General features: G+C 45.7%; 1 protein-coding gene across 14 annotated transcripts in view; it reads left to right on the top strand.

Annotated features, from left to right (window-relative positions):
- The window catches only part of CELF2 (CUGBP Elav-like family member 2), a 484640-nt gene that overhangs the window by 445064 nt on the left and 20405 nt on the right, over positions 1 to 19171 (top strand). For all 14 annotated transcript variants that reach the window (XM_029078013.2, XM_039913825.1, XM_039913823.1 and 11 more), the window contains 2 exons: positions 8468 to 8602; positions 18830 to 18949. In XM_029078013.2, the coding sequence (XP_028933846.1) occupies positions 8468 to 8602; positions 18830 to 18949 (255 nt within the window). The remainder of the gene's footprint in view (positions 1 to 8467; positions 8603 to 18829; positions 18950 to 19171) is intronic.

Raw genomic sequence — 19171 nt, 5'->3', positions numbered from 1 at the left:
ACCCTTGATTTTGTATTCCCCATGAGTCCTTGAATAAGACATTTATCCTAGCTTGGCCTCAATTCCCTTATCTGCAAAAAAGCACCAGACCACAGCTATACCCCATAAGGAGATTTGACTGACTGATGGAGAAATCCATCAGAATGGAAGTAAAATGCTATCGAGTGTCAACTATAGTTCCAGGGTGAACCAATTAAGAAAGTGTCAACAAAGGGAGCAAGTTTGGCGTTCCATTCACTCCTCTTTTAGAAAGTTGAAGTTTATTTCTAAAAGGCCCACTTATAGGAGATGAAATAATTTGAGAGAAAATAAAACTGAAGCTATTGGAAAAAGTACTTTTGCCGAGGAGGGTGCTAAGTTGTTAAATCAGTAAAATCAAAAGTGATGCCATCTGTTTCCTGATTTTCCCATCCCTGTCTTTCAGTTCATAAATCACTTCAAATCTGTTTTGTTATTTTTTTTTGAAAAGGAACCTCATATCAAGTGGTGAATCTAAAAGGAGAAAATGGATTGAAATGAAATCTCTGTGAGGCAAAAGTCTTCTGATGTAGCCTTTTTGTGTTCCCCTAGCAGTGATTGATTTTTTTCCACCATCCAAAATTTAACCCAACTTGCTATTTTTCATTTCCCATCCAGCTGGGCCTATATCCACTCGATTTTCCGAAGCCTTGAGTGGGATTCAGCTCAAGTTCAGGGGCTCAGGTCCTGATTGGTTCTCATCTTACCCTTTGGCTTTCTTTTCCTTAATTCCTTTATAATCAAAGCTATTTCACAAGAGAATCAGAGCCATAACAGGAACTCAGATGAAGTAAAAGCTTTAACTTAACTCTTCAAAAAGTTCCTTTGAAAATTTTTCTCACTAACCCAAACTACATCCATGAGAGGAACATTGTGGGCAGGGAATGTGTCTCCCAAGCGCTTAGTACAGTGCTGTGCGCATAGTAAGTACTCAATAAATGCAACCGATGACGGCTCTGCCACTTGTCTGCTGTGTGACCTTGGTCAAGTCACTTCACTTCCCTGTGCCTCAGTTATCTCATCTGCCATGTGGGCCAACCTGATTACCTTGTATCTCCCCCAGCACTTAGAACAGTGCTTGATAGTAAGCGCTTAACAAATATCATCGTTATTATCATGATGAAGAACCTGACAAATACTGTACCCATTTTGCACTTTAGGAAACCGAGGCCTGGAACTTAAGCCAGATTTCAAGCAGGAATTTAAATAACTTGCATATCAGTTGGTGGCAGAGCCAGGGTATAGACATCCAGGTTCCATTCACTACCCCAAGCTGCTTCTCCATCAAATAACCAAGTTAAAAATAATAATAGTACTCTTCAGCGCTTACTGTATGCCAAAGCCCTGTACTGAATTCTGAGGTAAATCTAACATCAGAGCAGTCACGATCCTTATGCCACCCAGAGCTCTCAGGGTTAGAGAGAGCAAGTATCTCCTCCCCATTTTACAGATAAAGAAACTTCAACACAGAGAGGTAAAGTGATTTGTCCAAGGTCACACAGCAGGACAATTGGGAGAGCCCATACTAGCCTCCAGGGCTCCTGCCCTGTTTGGGATGGAAGAGTTGCGGACAGGCTAAAGTGTGCTGGACCATTAAATCTCAAGACCTGAATTTCAGGGAATGGCTAACCCATAAAGAGGACTGACCACCTACAGAGTTGGATGCTTGACCATCTCGAGAGCTCCCACCATTCCCGAGAAACGGCAGTCTCCCATTGTTCAGGGAACAGATTAAAATATTTCCCATGGAGGAAGGAGGAAGTGTTCCCCTACAGTGGAAGATCCCTGAATGCAGTAAAGGGATTTTAACATTTTCACTATTCTCCCTTTTTACTAGGATATTAGTTTTTTTGTCTTGGAGACAGACAAGTAGCCAGTTCAAGTTTTTAAAGTCACTGGAAAACTCTCCATTAGGAAGAGATTTGAAGAAAGGTGTCAGATGTTGACTTGGGTTTTTCAGGGTCACGAGTCGGGCTGGAGGAAGCCGAAAATGAACGGCTCATCCAGAGCAGGTGAGAGGGAGCATGGAGGACCACCCCAAAAGAGGCAGTATTGACTATCGAACCCAGCGGTGTTTCCCTCGGTGTGGGTGCAGGCCTGCATCTGTGACAGCACAGCACAGCACTGCAGAAATTTCCTGCGAATGTGCTAATAGGCCTTATGAGAATGTTCTACAACCACCCATCTGTCACTTTCTAACAGGCCTGATTGGCAAGCACTTGTAACAACTGACATCTGTTCTTGCTTATTGATATGCAGATTTATGGTAATTGCTATGAACAATAAGACATGAAATTACCTAAGGTGAACATTAAATTAAATTTTCATGCCCCTCTCCTTATAAATAATTTTTTTTAAATCTTAAGTTTCAAGCCGGCAGTGTACTGTGCATCTGTTTTTTACAAGATTTCACTGGGTTGTTTTTTCGGGGTTTTTTTCGGGGGAGGAGGAGGGTTAATTTACCAAGTAGCAAAATGAAAGTGAATCCCCGCAACCCTGACTGTTTGCCAAGTGGATATCGGCTCACTGGTAAAATTCACGTTATTTAAGAGAAAGAGGCCAAATCTGATTTCTAGAAATCTATTCAATTTGGTTCCTAATACGGTCCCCATGGAAAAAAGCTGCAGCTCTTTCTTATGGAGCTGTCTGTTTCCCTGCCGGGAGGCAGGTTTGGGGCTGGCTGGGGTCTCAGCTGGGTGGGCTGTTCCTGGGGGCGGGGGTGCTTCGAGCTGTTGTTTTCGTCCTCTAGGAAGACTGTTGGCTCAGCCAGCCCCAGCTGCCCACCAGGGCGACATCTTGTTCCATCTGGTGCCCTTTCAAAAGTGTGTGCCTGTGTCTGTGTGAAAAGCTTCAGTCTGGAAAGTGTGACTCGGAGAGTGGAAACCAAGGAGGTGCCAGGGAGGGATGTGAATGTATGGGGAAGAGCCCTACCCTCCTCAGAATGGTAGTGGCACTGATCCAGGCGAGCTAGGCCCCTCCTCGGGGGAGGGGGGCTGTCCACCGGGCACATGAAGGGAGAGAGAGATGGCCCACTCTCAACCAGGGCAACAGCAGGGAGCGGGAGGCTGCTAGAGAACAAGGGCTGATGCCTTCATTTAAAGAAAGAGAGAACCAGTGGATAGATAGATAGAAAGATAGAACCAGTGGTGGATAGAGCACGGGCCTGGGAGTCAGAAGGATCTGGATTCTAATCCCATCTCTGCCACATGTCTGCTGCATGACCTTGGACAAGTCATTTAACTTCTCTAAGCCTCAGTTAGCTCATCTGTAAAATGGGGATGAAGACTCGGAGCACCATGTGGGAAGACGGACTGTGTCCAACCTGATTAGCTCGTATCTACCCCAGTGCTTAATACAGTGCCTGGCGCGTAGTAAGTGCTTTACAAATACAAAAAAAAAAGATGGGGAGATAATTAAACACAGACAGTGAAGATTGCAAGGTGGGATGATTTGACAAGAGGTGGAGAGGACCTCTGGGCTGGTGTTTTTGGAATTTTTTTAATTTGATGTTCTGGAGACCCCCCAGTTGTTTGACTTTGAAACGTCTGGAGGGAGAGGCAGAGTCATCCTTACGTGTCTCTCTGGTTGGATGGTATTTGTGTGTGAGGTGTGGGAGCGAATCTCCCCTTTTTGGATCCCACAGATTAGTCAGCTCTTAGGTCATTGTGAACACTGAGTTAATTCATCGTTATTAATTAGTGAGAAGCTATTGTTAATGTTTTTAATAAAAAGTTCAAGAATATCTTTTGACCCGCTTGAGTCTGCCTTCCCTTCTCCCTCTTACCCCGGATGCAGCAGTGGTGTTTCTCTGGGGAGGAATTTCAGTCCGTGGAAAGAGACACAGGAGTTCGCGGGATCTCATTGTTTTCACTCTTAATTTTCCAGTCCCTGAATTGTCCCCGAATCTAAGATCCAGCCTAATTTCATTCAGAAACTGGGCCCGCAGGGTCAGTGCCAATTAGCACCATGGGAGAATACTAACCAGAGCAAAGCCAGAAACAGAAAGAACGTATGCTTGTTCCTGGAGTTTATGTGGTCCTTGGAGAGTCGAGAGTGAAGGGGACCCATTGGTCCTCTTTTATATTATTGCTGTATATTGGGGTGGGTTGACCTCTGACCATTCCTCTGGGCCCCCTGGCTTCTCTTGGACCGCCAAGAGCTGTGGACTGGTATATCCTCATGGATGGTGAGGTACAGGCTACTTCTGGGGTTCATTTCCTCTCCTGATGGCGGGAGGAAAAGTCTGCTTAATTATTCTTCCCTCAATTGCGGTGGGCAGGTTTCAGCTCTGAGGAACTGATTTCTGATGTGTCTCTTGTAGATATCATCCCTGCCTTCTCCAGTGCGTTGCCCTCAGAGGTGTAAACCACCACTGCCCAAATCACACTCTTGGCTATCTAAAACAAGTTTGGTTGAGTTGATTATATTTTGGGAAGACACTCAGCAAGGCCACTAGCCTGGTCTGAATTTGGGGAAGGGACACCCTTGTCACTGTCCCACAGTGCTCGGTCCTGGCATAGGAGACACCCTAGCCCCCTTAGACTTTGAAGACTTGATAAACAGTCAGGCAGTCCATCGTACTTATTGAGCATTTAGTGTGTGCAGAGGACTGTACTAAGTGCTTGGGAAAATACAATATAGAGGGAGACAGAGCTGACAGGGGGCCTCTTCCTGGGTCCCGAGCACCGATGGCCTGGCCTGAAAAGATTGAAAGTTTTCCGCCTCTCTGCTTCTTCTTGTTTCCATTTGACTGGAGCACAAAGCCCCGGCCCTCTCAGGCTCCCATGGCCTCCTGCCTACGCACTGTCTGCTTCTCGCATGAGGGAGAACAAGGAGAGGAATTGTTCCCGGTCTCATTTGCTTTGTAGCCAAATTCGAACTTTCCATGCAGAAATGCACGGAATTCCACAAGTCTCAGGGTGCCGGCCTCGTGTTCCACCCCCCGCCTCCCTGAGGGAGCTGGATGAAACACAGACCGCAGGCTGGGCTCTCTCCCCCAATCGGTCAATCAGTCACTTTTATTTATTGAGCTCTTAAGGTGTGCAGAGCACTGTACTAAGCACTTGGGAGAGTCCAGTACAACAGCATTGGTAGATATCGCCTCTGCTCACAGGGAGCTTACAGTTTAGAGGAGGAACTTATGGTCTAGAAGTCTAGGAATCACTCAGAATTCATAAGGACCCCAGTAGGGGCAGTGACTGCAGATGCATCTTTGTAAAGATGGTGAAGCGAGGAAAAAGAGGATGGGGAGAGAGAAGGTGTTTGCAAACTCCAGCAGAGGTATATTGTGAGTTATGCAGCATGGCTTAATGGATAGAGCACGGGCCTGGGAGACAGAAGAGCCAGGGTTCTAATTCCAGCACTTCCATTTGTCTGCTGTGTGACTTTGGAGAAGTCCCTTAATTTTTTGGGCCTCAGTTACCTTGTCTGTAAAATGGGGATCAATACTATGAGCCCCATGTAGGCCTTGGACTGCTTCCAACCTGATGAGCATATGTCTACCCCAGCACTTAGTACAGAGCCTGGCAAATGGTAAGCGCCTAACAAAAGCCATTTAAAAAAAAAAAAAGGCCAGTTCCAAGCATGTGAGTGAAAATTTAAGTTTCATTGGCTGGAGACTCAAACATGGGAGTGGGCAAGGGAGATGGAGGCTAAAGAGCCCATAGAACCAAAGATACACCAAGGCCCCTGTCTCACCCAACTTTTCACTCTACAAGTCAAAGCGAGAAAAACACACACACACACACACAACTGCCTCCCTTCCTCCCTCCCCTCCCCCTCCCCACCCCACCATAAGCCTCTCCCAGCAGCTGACTCCTCAGGAATCCATTTGGTTAAGTACTCCAGTGCCCAAGTATCTAAGACAAGCTTATGGAAACTGCTTCTCTCCTAAGAGAGACCCAGGCTCCCCATTCTCATCCAGAAAAGAAATTACAAAATTCCTCCAGGATCTCCCCAGCCAGGAGAGGGTGGAGCCTGAGTTAGGTTGGTCTGTGCAGGACTCCACATCACTGTAAACCTGGGATAAACTCAGGACAGGATGCAGAGAGGGAGAGGGAGATGGTGGGGGCTGACTTTTCTCTGGGGGCTGGGGTTGAGGAAAGAATAGCAGGGGAGAGTTCAAATAGCTGGTGGGAGGAGGGGAATAAGGGAAGAGAGGTCACATGGCAGCTCCAGCTTTCAGACAGGGCAAGGGGTTGGGGGGCACAGTTGACCAAAGTGTGGGGTCCCCCCACCACCCTCTGCCAAGTATGGGACCCCAAGACAGTCAACTCGATTCACCCTGACAGAGAGAGGGAGATGAGCAACTCCATTTGTTGAAGTCAATGAATATGGACCAATTCATTTAGAGATTGCTAAGGAGACAAGCCTAGCTCTTTTAAATCTCATGCGAGGACTCAGCAGGAGGTTAAAATTGTATTTTCCTTAATATGAAGGGCAGGACTGGTTAATTATACTGGAAGGTACTGGGTCATATGATAAAACCTGCATGTTTTATGAGCAAACCTTAGGTTTATTATTCTGATGTGCCGAAATGTGGCCAGCCCCAGAAGGCCTCGGGACTCACACAGCTAGGAGAGGTCTGTACAACAGGAAAAAACACCTCACAGACAGCAGCCGGTGTCAGAAACTGAAATGCATAATGGGAACCGCACAGCTGTTTCCCGACAGGCAACAAGAAGGTTAGCGAAGTTTAGAAACCAGAGGAGCCTCCTCGATGGTGGAGTGTTTCCGCTGACACTGGATGGGAGAACTTGGTTTTAGGAAGGGACACCCCCCCCACCACCGCCCCCAACAGAGAAGACCCGTACTTACTGTGGGCTGAGCACAGTACTAAGGTGCTGGCATAGATCCAAGATAATCAGGTTGGACACACATGGGGATCACAGTCAAAATAGAGAAGCAGAGTGGCCTAGTGGATAGAGCAGGGGCCTGGAAGTCAAAGACCTGGGTTCTAATCCTGAATCCCCAACTTGTTTGCTGTGTGACCTTGGGCAAGTCACTTAACTTCTCTGTGCCTCCATTACCTCAACTGTAAAATGGGGATAGACTGAGAGCCCCATGTGAAACATGGACAGTGTCCAGCCTGATTACCTTGTATCTACCCCAGTGCTTAGAACAATGTCTGGCACATAGGAGGTCCTTAACAAATACCATAAAGAAAAAAATAGGGAGGGAGAACTGGAATTAATCTCCATAGTTCGCAGTTAATACTAGATTGACTCTTGAATCATGCACTCTGTGTCTCCTCTGGTCAGGGGCCAGCCTGAGCCTGCCCTGAAGTATCCCCAGGACCTGGGGTCAGCTCTAGAATTGACCCCCGTCTGGGACATATTTGACCCGAAGGTGGCCTTGCTCCCCTCCTCCCTCCCCCTTTCGAGGTTACTCTGTGTTGGAGAAGGCCCCCGGGCTGGCCCAGAAGCACCAGTAGAGGCTGAGGAAGCCGGGGACAAAAGGGGAATGAGGAAATGAAAGTTGAATGAAGGAACCGGAGGAGCAAGGCCCTGTCAGAGCAACACATTGCTCTTGCAGCTGTTCCTGGGTGCTTGACAACGCCCTTTGGGGACATCCCCCAGCTCTCTCCCCCGTCGCTCTGCCACCACAGCTCTTTCTCCCTCAGTCCTTTCTAAGACCGCAAGCACCACACATATCAACCCTAGCGTCCCCTCTGTCCAAGTCAGGCCCAAGGGAATTTCTGAATATCAAACGTGGTCTACACCCACAGTCTCCCCAGAGGTACACTGGTTCCAGCAGCAGCAGCAGCAGCAGCTGTGGTTGGTTCACGGCTTGGGCCCCAGCAACAACAGGCCAGAGAATATGGGTGTTTGGGGGTTCTGAGGTGGGGCGACGGGGAAACACTGGTGTGCCTGAGGGCCAGAGATACTTTGTGCTGGATTCCTTGAGTCAAACTTCTTTCCCCACTTCACTCAGTCCAGAATGTAAAGCATAAAAAACCCTGTATTTCAATCAATTACTGGTACTTACCGAGTACTTTCGGTATAAACTGCACTGAGCTAAGCACTTGGGAGAGCAGAGTACACCAGTTGGTAGGTGCATTCCTTGCCCCGCAAGAAGCCTACAGCCTAAAGGAAGAGACAGACATTAAAATAAATTCTGGCTGTGTTCATAAGTGTCGCGGGGCTGAGGGTGGGGTGAATATCGAATGCTTAGAGGGTACAGACCGAAGGGCATTTCAGCCATTTTCAAGTCTCTGGTCTCTCAAGGAGTGCCAGAGCCACTGGAGGCATCAGGCCTGAATGGCCTGAGCAGAAGTTGCCAAGGTGACTTCAATTCTACTTAAACAATGTTCGGCGGGCGGTGCTCTGTGAGTGAGAGAATGTCTAAAATGCACCATCCAACCCAGGTTTTCAAGTGAAACCGGGTGCATAAGGGAGCGTTTCTTAACCGTGACCCCATTACTGAGGCTGCCTTTTTGTTCCCCGTGCAGGCATGAACGCTTTACAGCTCCAGAACCTGGCAACGTTAGCTGCTGCCGCAGCCGCCGCTCAAACCTCAGCTACTACCACCAATGCAAATCCTCTCTCCACAACGAGTAGTGCGCTGGGAGCCCTCACAAGTCCCGGTAAGGAGTCCCGCTCCAACTGAAACTTATTTAAGGGAGGCAGCCCCCATCCAGGGCCCTGGGAAGAGTTCCCCAGGGTGGCTGCCTCCCCTGGAAACTTTTAGATTCACTTTTTCCCTCTGATTTCTTTGTAAGTGAAAACAAAACTACAGATGGGCAAATTTACAAGAATTTGTCTGCGGAAGAGTCTCTACAGTCCCTCGCTTTGCTTTTGAAATGGTTCTGGGTGCTCCCCAGTGGGGTTAATAATAATAATTAATGATTGAGGTATTTATTAAACACTTAATGTGTGCCAAGCACTGTTCTAAGCGCTGGAGTAGATACAAGGTAATCAGATTGGTCACCATCCCTGTCCCACATGGGGCTCAGAGTCTTAATCCCCATTTTACAGGTCAGGTAACTGAGTCCCAGACAAATTAAATGACTTGCCCAAGATTACCCAGCAGAGAAGTGGTAAAGTGGGAGTCCTTCTGACTCCCAGATTCATGCTCTTTCCACTAGGCCATGCTGCTCCTCGCCGCCCGAAGCCAAAGGTGGCTCTGGATGGCTCTGCTCGGAAAGCCAAGGGCTAGGGCTCCAGAGGCCCCACTGGTCTGGGACTAGGGCCAGCCACAGCAGACGCAGAAACTCTGCCACAAAACCCAATGGATGGCATGACCACACCTGTCAAGGTGGACAGATGGAGGGATTGTTGGAAAGGAATGCTGGCCAGGAAGGCCAGTGTTTGTTTGATTTTTACCTAGGGGCAGAAGTGGGAAGAGCAAGAAGGAAAAGTGTGCAAGTGAGGAGGGTGGGGAAGGAGAAAGAAGAGGAGTTTGAATATGTGTTTCCTCATTCTTTTCAGCCAAACCCAAATCATCAGTTATAGTATCTTTGCTTTAACCTTATCAGGTTCCAGATTTTCCATCCTTCAGTCTGTTTTGAAAATTGGAGTGATAGGTAGTAGTGATTTTTATCTTCCTTCTCCTAAATACGATTGAATGAATAGTTCTGCAAAACCATCTAATAGCTGAAAAGACTGGTTTCCACTAGGACTTGAACGCTCCCTGCAGAAGCAGTTTAAATGGGCATTTCAGTCACTGTTTTAAGTTTGTATCAAAAATGTGGCATTTAAGGAAGAGTAAATTGCCTGCTTGATGGCCATGGGGAGGGGAGGAAGGCTGACAGAAAACCACAGGGGGAATGGATTGGGTGTCCATTGTCCACCCCTCTGTACAAAGTGTAGGAGATCTCCGATGAAATCCTCAGGGCTAAGGTAGCTATTGAGGTTCACACAGCAGTTTATTGGGAAAAGAATGAACTGGACGAACTATGGGGATATGACCCAGTGGAACTTGTAAGAGGCCTCTCCTTGCAGGAGATATTGCAAGCTTTTTGTCCCCTGAGGATCCCGTGGCTAAAGGCCATTACTCCACAGCTAAATGCCATTCTGTCCTGCCGTTTATACTACGGACAGATTCATCCAGAAGAGAGAGACAGTGCAATCTCCCACACTATTCATTTTTTATAATTGTAAATTTATAATTTCAATTTTGCATACCCGGGAAAAGTCTCCCTACAGCATTGTCATAAATGATTTTAAACAGCCTTTGCTTAAAAAAACATGAAAGATTAAGCTTTCATTTTTGTAAAAAACCCCTCAGGCAATAAATAGGCTCCTTTATCTCATGGTCTTGAAATAAAAATTAAAATTGTTTAAATTGCCCATGGTTAGAGTAACTGTTTCATGCAATTATCAGATGGTGGTGAATAAAATTGGAAATTAAATCATGAAAGAATAAAAACCAGGTAAATGCATATTATGCTTTTCATGAGTTTCTCATGGGTCTTTGAAGCCCCATTTAATCATCTTTCTTGTCTTATATTTTGATATGATAATTGTTTCCTTTATTTACTCTAATCTCCCCTATTTAGCTAATTAATTCTTCAGTCAGTTTTTCTCTCCCATTTTTAAAACTGTTTTATGAGGAACCGTCCTATACCTTTCTTATAAAAGCAACAGTTGTCTGTGAAGCTCCTGCTTTAGGAAAGATAACCACTCTTGTCTCCTCCCTAATTCACGCCGTGGCAGATTATTAGTGAGTTCATTTTGGGGAAGTGTTTTAAGAGCTATGGTTGAAAGTAGACTTGTTACCAGAGGCAAGAACATTTCCTGTTTATTTGTTATTTATAGGATTGCTTTATTTTTTTCCCCATTTAACTCACTCATAAATATTAAACTTTATGGTTGCTTATTTAAAAAAAGGAAAAAGCAAACAAAAGTTCTTACAGTGTAGCTTATGCTTAGATTTGACCAGGTGCCCCTAGTCTATATGAGAAGCAGCCTGACCTAGTACAGAGAGCACAGGCCTGGGAGTCAGAGAACCTGGATCTAATCCCAGCTTTGCCACTTGTCTGCTGTGTGAACTGGGGCAAGTCACTTCTCTGTGGTTCAGTTCCCTCATCTGCAAATTGGGAATTCAGAACCTGTTCTTCCTACTTAAACTCTGAGCCCCATGTGAGACCTGATTGTCTTGTATATGCCTCAATCCTCAGTACAGTGCTTGACACATAGTAAGTGCTTAACAAATACCACAATTCTTCTTATTATTATTAATTATTACTATTAGAAAGCTTTTATAGGTGCAGGTTGCTTCCATAGTCTGAACTCTTCCCTACATATAACTGAAGGGAAATTTTCATAAAATTCTCTTGTCACGCTTGCCAAGTCAAGAGTTTAATTTCAGTTCTTTTCTGTTATTTGACTTTACAAAATGAAAATTGGATGGCTTTTAGTGCGATTCAAACCTCTCACATGTTCCTCACACAGAGGAGGTGTGAATGAATTTAGCTAAAATGATAGTTAAGACATAGCTATGTAGAGGCACTGCTAAAGTTGCCTTTATATTCAAAAATCGACATACAAGTGGTAAGATTTCATCACTGCGAGGCAGTCACTGAAGACCAGAATGTGGACATGAAGTAATTATACATAGGACATTTCACATATGTGCAGTTTTAGCTCAGAAATAGAATGACGAACAAAAAACAGAAAGTTTCAATAGAAGTTGTCTTGTAACCCTCTCAAAAGACTGTATTGATCCCTGAGAATTTTACACTGTCACCACAGGTAACAGTGAGAAACTTGCATTATAGGAAATGTTATGGTTAATGTAACAAAAGTCATACTTATTCCACTAACTTGGTGTCTTAGGTATTTTTTTTAAAGTGAGAGTTAAATGGCTTGAGATAAGCCTTATATCTAGCCACCCAACCTAGTCAAGTGATTAAATTTATGCCAGGCAAGAAGTGAAGAATGTTGATTTGTGCCTCCTTTTCTCTCTGCAGTTTCCATGAAAGGGCAGATGTATCTAACACACAAAAAAATAGGGCAAGTTGCAAGTTGGTTCCAAATCTAATTTATGTGACAACATTGGAATTATTACAGTCTTTTAAGACAACTGGCCTTGGACTGACCTAAGTCTTGTTCTAACAGAGTGTGGGAAGTGGATCTGTGAAGCCCATCCCGGTTTCCTCCTAGCAAAAGATTCTGGGATTTTGAACCTATTCAGGGCAATAGCCACAAGACTGCATTTGTTAAAACTTTTGTAGTGAGAAATCCACCATTGAAATGCAAGCAACTCTAGAGAGCTTGAGACTGCTCAGTTGGTAAAGTGATCCGGTGTTCGAAGAGAAATTCTTAAAAGCCACTTCTTTTTTAAATTCAGTCCAATCCAATACGGATTTCTCCAATCAGCAGTTCAAGCTTGTCATAGTGACACTTTGTTATAGACCAGTGCACCCCCACTGTGCTATCTATACTTTGGCTTCCGGGTGACCCAAAAGTAACCATACCTTGTCGGTGGATATTCAAGCCTGTCAGTTTTCTAAAGAATGAATCGATACAGGCGGTTCCCATTAGAACAGCGTATTTTAGGAAGTTGTCTCCTTTGTGTTCTGCTATGAAAATCGCCTGGGTCCAACTATTTCAATATGGTATATAGAATCAGCAGCACACTACAACATAAATTAAAATCAATATTACTGGGTTTTTTTTAAATTGTAAGATCTGTTTGTGCTTATTGTTTTAGAGATGCCATTATATTTTCACTCTTTCCTCCCAAATTTCATTTCCTTTCCTCCCCAAATCATGTGGGAAGGTGAAGGAAACAAAGGGGAATGTTTTCTTTCAGGCAGATTTAGTTCTGGGTGTGCCAAGTATGTACCTTATGCAGCAACTCCCCTTAGAGTTATTCTTTCCTCCCTCCTGCTGTCTGCCATCAGCCATTTTGCTGCTCACTAGTACCTCCTCTCAGGATAGGCAGAAAAGGGGAGGTTCTTGCTAGAATCTCCAGAAAAAGTTTTGAGTAGAGTAGAAGCTGAAGCTAGGGGTTAAAATGAAGATTTGGGGATTTTCTCCACACCCCTTCCCCCTGTTACCTCAAACAATTAGGAAGGAGTGTGAGAGGTTTGGCTTTTTGGTTGCCATCTTGTGAGCTCCATTTCCTCTCCAGAAAGGTTCTATTGTGTCTCATTTCCTGTGAAAACATCAACAGCGTCGGTCAGTAAACAACTTCTAGGCTGTCTCTCAGCATTAAAAAAAGTCTTCCTTGTGAACTGTTTCCCAACCTATTTTTCTACACTGATGATTAACATTTACGAGGAAGGCTTCATGAAAAAAAAAACCTCTTCTGTCTCCATCATGCAGTTTCCCGATCTTTCTAAAGGAAGTAGAGCAAGCAGAAAGAAGCCTCTGACTTGACTGTGCCCTTGGGGGAGAATTTAATGAATGGCAAAGCAAAAAGGAGTGTTTGCTGCGGGTAGGAGTGTATTTGACATCTTCTATTGCACAGCTTCCTATAAGAAATCCATTCTTAAATACCTCTTAAGACTTTTTAGGCATCCCAGTGTTTAAACTGGAAAAAAAAATCCTGGATGATTCATTTTAAGAGAATAACTGGCTGTTTAACATGATGAGCTTTCTGCTGTGATGGAGAGTCCTATTCTCTTATATTGACCTGGGAGTGACCCTCCCCTCATCCATTCCCCAGCCCCAGGCTCCCCACTCCCCCCTACTCCCGGCCGGCAGGAAAAGGGGAATGTGTCTGCAGTCCCAGAAGCAGACTGTAAGCTGTTGTGGTCAGGGAACGTGTCTGTTATATTGTAATGTTGTACTCTTCCAAGTGCTTACTACAGTACTCGGCACACAGTTTGTGCATGTCCTAGAGTCAGTCAGTCATATTTATTGAGCTTACAGTGTGCAGAGCCCAGTACTAAGCTCTTGGGAGAATACAATACAACAATAAAAAGACACATTACCAGTCCACAATGAGTTTACAGTGTAGAGAGGATGGAGCCTGTACACTCTCCAGCCCCAGCTCCACCAGGTCTTGGCCACCTCCTTCCTGGACCTTTGTGGGGGTTGGGGGTGGTGTCTGTTGCAGGAAACAGGGATGGAAAGAGCCTCCCCTCTTCCATCGTTCCTAACCTTCCCTTGTCCCAACCTAGCCTGGTTTGCACGGGCCTGGAATCAGACTCATTCCCTTAGCACACTATGTATCCCGTTTCTAAGACACTGCATCCTTCGAGAAACAACCCCTCACCCGTTGGGCACCTCTGGGAATCACGGGAAGCTCAAGGGGCACAGAAAGGTATTTTATGCCAGAAAGAAAGGAATGTGCTGAGCTAACTAGTCAGAGCCTCACTGCCGCGCTCGTTCCTTTTAGTGCTCTGTTTGGCCAGGGCGTCCTCTGCTTCTGCCCGCTGGATGGGCAGATGCCCATGGTTTATGAGATGCCCCTGACCTAGAACAGGCTGGAGTCTTTAATAGCGCTGAACTAATTTAAAGCTTAATAAAGCTGCACACCTGAGGGGGTAGGGATATTTATGGTTCATGACTTCAGTGCTGCTCCCAGACTCCACTTTATGCAAGTGAATTCCATCTGTGCCCAGAGCCAGGATTACCGTGGTCCCTTGAGCAAGAGCATCCTGCTGTGCATTATGAGGCTGAGGTTCGCCCGGATGTTTTGTTGTCTTTGTGTTGTAAGATAACTGGCTCTGTTTCCCCACACACACACAAAAAGAGGGTGATTTGTCTGCTGCATTTAATTGTCATTGATGCATTATTTAAATAAGCGATTCCTGTTCTTTATGGTCTTATGCAATTTAGTGAGTCCACACTGAGGCACACCAGGGAGCATCTTGTCTGTGCAGGTTGAGGAATAAGTTGCCTCTCTCGTGTGAGAAACCTGTCTGCAGGTCTTCTCCTGCTTGATCCTTAAAGGGCGGCCTTTGAGGGAAATCTCCATTCTTCCATAACTTCTTCTACGGTTTTGACGGGGGGATCAGAAAATGGAGTCCCTAAAGGCAGGTCACTTAACCTCCCATAGACTCGAATGTCTCATCTGTACAGCGGAGCTGCTCCCAACCTGCCCTGTTCCTTCGGTACATTTTGCTACACTTGGAGTGTCTCAGGCACTCAACACCCAAGGTGATGGGTATGTGATTCCTTCTGCAGCTGGGGAAAAAGTGATTAAAGCCCAGACATCCCCTACCCCAGCCAGGAACCTGAAATCTGAGGAGTGGCGATATACTGAAAGGTTGATAAGGGTCTTCCCAATTTAATCATCCTCCATGGGGAAGGCGAAGGGGGCTCTGCATTCCAGCTGAACCGGCTGAGGTTGAATTTTCGCAGCCGACGCCAAGTCGTCTTTACATTGCCTCATCAGCATACCCTTCCTGCCAAAGATAGATGGAACTCCTGGAGTCTTTGTTGTCTTGAGGAACACCCTTGTGCTTGTCGGTCAGGAATAAATTACTCCTTCCAAGAAGCCATTCCTTAGTATTCAGAAAGAAACTAGGGCCTACCATTTGGTAGCTATGAAGAGTTTAGGACTCATCTTGAAGGCACTTTTACTTTTAATCACCCTTTCTACCAACAGACAGGGCCCTCCTTGGGCTTGACCCATCATGGTTGCCAGTGGAGAAGAGGGAGAGAGCTGTTGTCATGGAGAGAGCATTCAGAACCGGTCAATGGATCGATCAATCATTCATTCATTCAAATGTATTTGCATGCTTATTGTGTGCAAATCATGAGAGTAGGGATTACATTTTACCAACTCTAAGGTACTGTACTTATAGTGCTTCAGAGACCACAGCCAAATTGATGGACATGATCCCTGCCTTCAAGGAGTTTCCAATCCAGGGGTGGAGGAGACAGACATTAAGATAAATTCTAGGTAGGAGGAAGAAGGCAAAGGGAGTAGATATATGAGTTATTGTTTAAATAATAAGGTGTGTAAAATGCATACAAAAGTGCTACAGGTGGTTGTGAGAAATCAAGTGCTTTGGGACACAAATACTGAACAGGCAGCAGGGTGGATATGAACAGGAAAGGTTAGAGATAAACCAGGGAAAGCCTCCCAGAGAAGCTGTGATTTCAGAGGGGCTTTGAAAGTGGTGAGAGCAGTTAGGAACCTGACTTTGCCCCTTAGGCAGTTCTGCTGCTCGTGACTAAGCCACAGAAGCCAAGATTGAGAATATCCTCAACGAACCATTCTGCCCAGCTCAAGGAGACAGCACGGCCAGCCCAAGCGACATGGGAAAGCGAAGTCTGTTTCTCATTCTTCATCCCATCTGGTTCCCCGCTGCTTCTTCCTGGCATGTCCTCCTCTTTCTGCATAGTGGGACCTTAAAAGTGACTTAAAGACAAACCCTGAAGCACTTTCTGTCACTGCCTCTGAAAACTGAAGCCCAAAAAGCTTTATTTTTCCTACTGGGCCATCATCTAGTGAATGCATAACAACTCTTTCTCATTTCTGGAAACTGGTGAATCCTAATGATGGCAAGGAATCTGAATTTCCTCCGAGGGTAAAATTTGTCAGGAGATGGGGTGAGAATGGTGGAGAGTGGCATTTGCTAATTGGATGTAAAGATCTTCAGAGGGAATGGGGCTTTGGGCCAACTCCAGCCATTGAGAAATGAGATAAGGTCTTTCATTCATTCAACAGTATTTATTGAGTGCTTACTGTGTGCAGAGCACTGAACTAAGTGTTTGGGAGAGTACAGTACAACAGTAAACAGACCCATTCTCTGCCTACAAAGAGCTCAAAGGTATCACCTCCCAATCCAGGAGCCCAGCATGTCTCTCCCCGCCCCGTGACACACACACACCAATGCACATTCAAAAAAAAAATTCCCTGGAATAAATTAAAATGGAGGTGTGGTTATCACCGAATAATTAAGCCCGTGAGGGTAGAGGTGCCCTGTGTTTTGTTAAATGATGATGAGTTGTGATTTACTAATAATGATATCACTGTGTCATTGCTTAATTACTCTACCTGCTTGTAACTTTCGACGTGCAGTTAGATGGCAGGGGAGCCTGCTTCATCTTAGGCAGGACAGCAACTGCACGATCCAGTGTCCTGGACGTATTTAGGAAGCCCAGGTGATTTTTTCCTTTTGGCAGTTATTTTAAAGTCTTCCTACCCAGAAGCTGAGTGGCCAGGGAGGAGCTGTGGGGAACTTCATCCACACCCTTCCTGCAAACCTGCAGCAGCTTAACCTTTCATCTTCCACAACATCATGTTACACATTGTGAGGGCCTGGGGCAGACTGACTTAAGATGGGGGTGGGGAGGAGGGGGTCTTTTGGGAGAGAATTGTTCCAGTGGAAATATCTTTTTCCGATTCCAACCTCTTGGTCATAAATCTAACCCCTGGCACCAAAGTAGTTCTTGCAGGAAGGTCTGCAGGCAGGTTAACGTTTCAGATTCTGTACCACTGTCCAACCTCAGGGATCAGGATGTCAGACTGTCTGTGCCCTCCAGGTCACTGGGACACATGGACCCTTCTTAAGCCATACTCTCTGCCCTTCCACATTCATTTGGCACTGACCTTTGCAGCTAACCATGGGAGAAATTCCTCGTCCCAAGATCCACACGGAGTTTGGCCACTTGGCCTGAGGCTTTGCTCACACCCCCCACCCCATCGGTCTAAAACCGGTTCCCAGCCACCGCCTCACTCAACTGCAAACAGGATGCTCCCTCCACAGAAGAGAACTGAGCCCAGAATGAAAGGAAGATGATAAAGTTCCAGCCCTGATTTCATTTACCAGTAGTCTTGCAGAGAACATCTGGCACTGATGTGGGTCAGCTGATCCCACAGGGTCCAGGCTGCTTTGTCATCCTAAATGGGGAAGCCCATCCCAGTGTAAAAAGAGCCCCCAGGGTTTATCAATGCAGACAGCTGATCATAGTGGCAAAGGAGTGTGAATAATCTTCATTGCCTCATTCTTCCAATTTTTACATTGTTCTAGAAATAGCACTGGGGCTAAAAAAATCCTCCCCTCCATCTCCCTGGGGTATATCTATTGTTCTCTGTCTGGAGGGATTAAGGTAAGTACCTGATAGTGCCTGATCTCAGGGAACTGCCCTGCCTTGCTCCCTTCATTCACCACTCCTCCCCCCCCCCCCCACAGGACTTATGTATATATTTGTAATTTATTTATTTTAATATCTGTCTCCCTTTTTAGACTGTAAGTTCATTGTGGGCAGGGAAGGTGTCTGTTGTTATCTTATCCTCTCCCAAGCGCTTAGTACAGTGCTCTGGACACAGTAAATGCTCAATAAATACGATTAAATCAACAAATAAATGGGAACCTTTAGGAAGCAGGGAGAATAAAGGGCAGAGGGGGGAAACTCATGAGCTTCCCAAAAAGACTACCAGGGACATGCAACTTCCCATGATCCAGAGCGAACATTTCCCAGCTCCCGTGACAAGTAACTTTTTTTTAAAGCTGATTTGAAAGGCTTTCAGCTCTCCTGTTTTTCTAATTCGTTTGACTGCAAGTTTGTGTGTTAATTTGGGCCATCCGGACACTGGAATCACCTAGCCTAACTGTGCTGTAAGGCCAGGGGAGAGAGGCCCAATTTGACCTTTGGTTGACTGGTCTGTCACTCATAGCAGAGGATTGAGTTAATGAATTTTTTGGTCCTGGAAAGAGGTTTCTGCACTGACCATCAATTAGCATTTTAATAGGCTCAGTACAAGCAGTGAGGCACGGGGCTGATTTTTAGCCCCAAACTCGAGTGGCTGAATCACCACAAATTCATTCTTCTGCCTCTGAAACCTACAGCGTAGCTGCCGGACTGGGAATAATTAAGGATCCCACTTGATCTTGATGTCTGTCACGTTCTTTTTCAGTTCAGTTTATTTTCATATTTTCCCCTTCTCTCCTTTTCCCTTCCAGTGGCTGCTTCAACTCCCAATTCCACTGCTGGGGCGGCTATGAATTCATTGACCTCTCTGGGGACTCTCCAAGGATTGGCGGGAGCTACTGTTGGACTGAATAATATTAATGCACTAGCAGGTACCGTAAACAGTGAGTACTTATTGCTCGGGTGGACAGCCTTTTCCAGCAGCCCCCTTAGGAAAATGATCGACCTTAATCAGTGATGGTATTTATTGAGTGCTTACTGAGTGCGGAGCACTGTACGAAGCGCTTGATGACAGATCACCTAAAATCGCCAGGGAGAGCTGGATCGGAATAGACACGGAGGAGCAGCAGGAGCGAGCTAGCTGGTTCCCTGGC

The sequence above is a fragment of the Ornithorhynchus anatinus genome, chromosome 13 (genome assembly GCF_004115215.2).
Source record: "Ornithorhynchus anatinus isolate Pmale09 chromosome 13, mOrnAna1.pri.v4, whole genome shotgun sequence".
Classification (NCBI taxonomy): domain Eukaryota; kingdom Metazoa; phylum Chordata; class Mammalia; order Monotremata; family Ornithorhynchidae; genus Ornithorhynchus; species Ornithorhynchus anatinus.
This window is presented reverse-complemented; position numbering and strand designations above follow the sequence as displayed.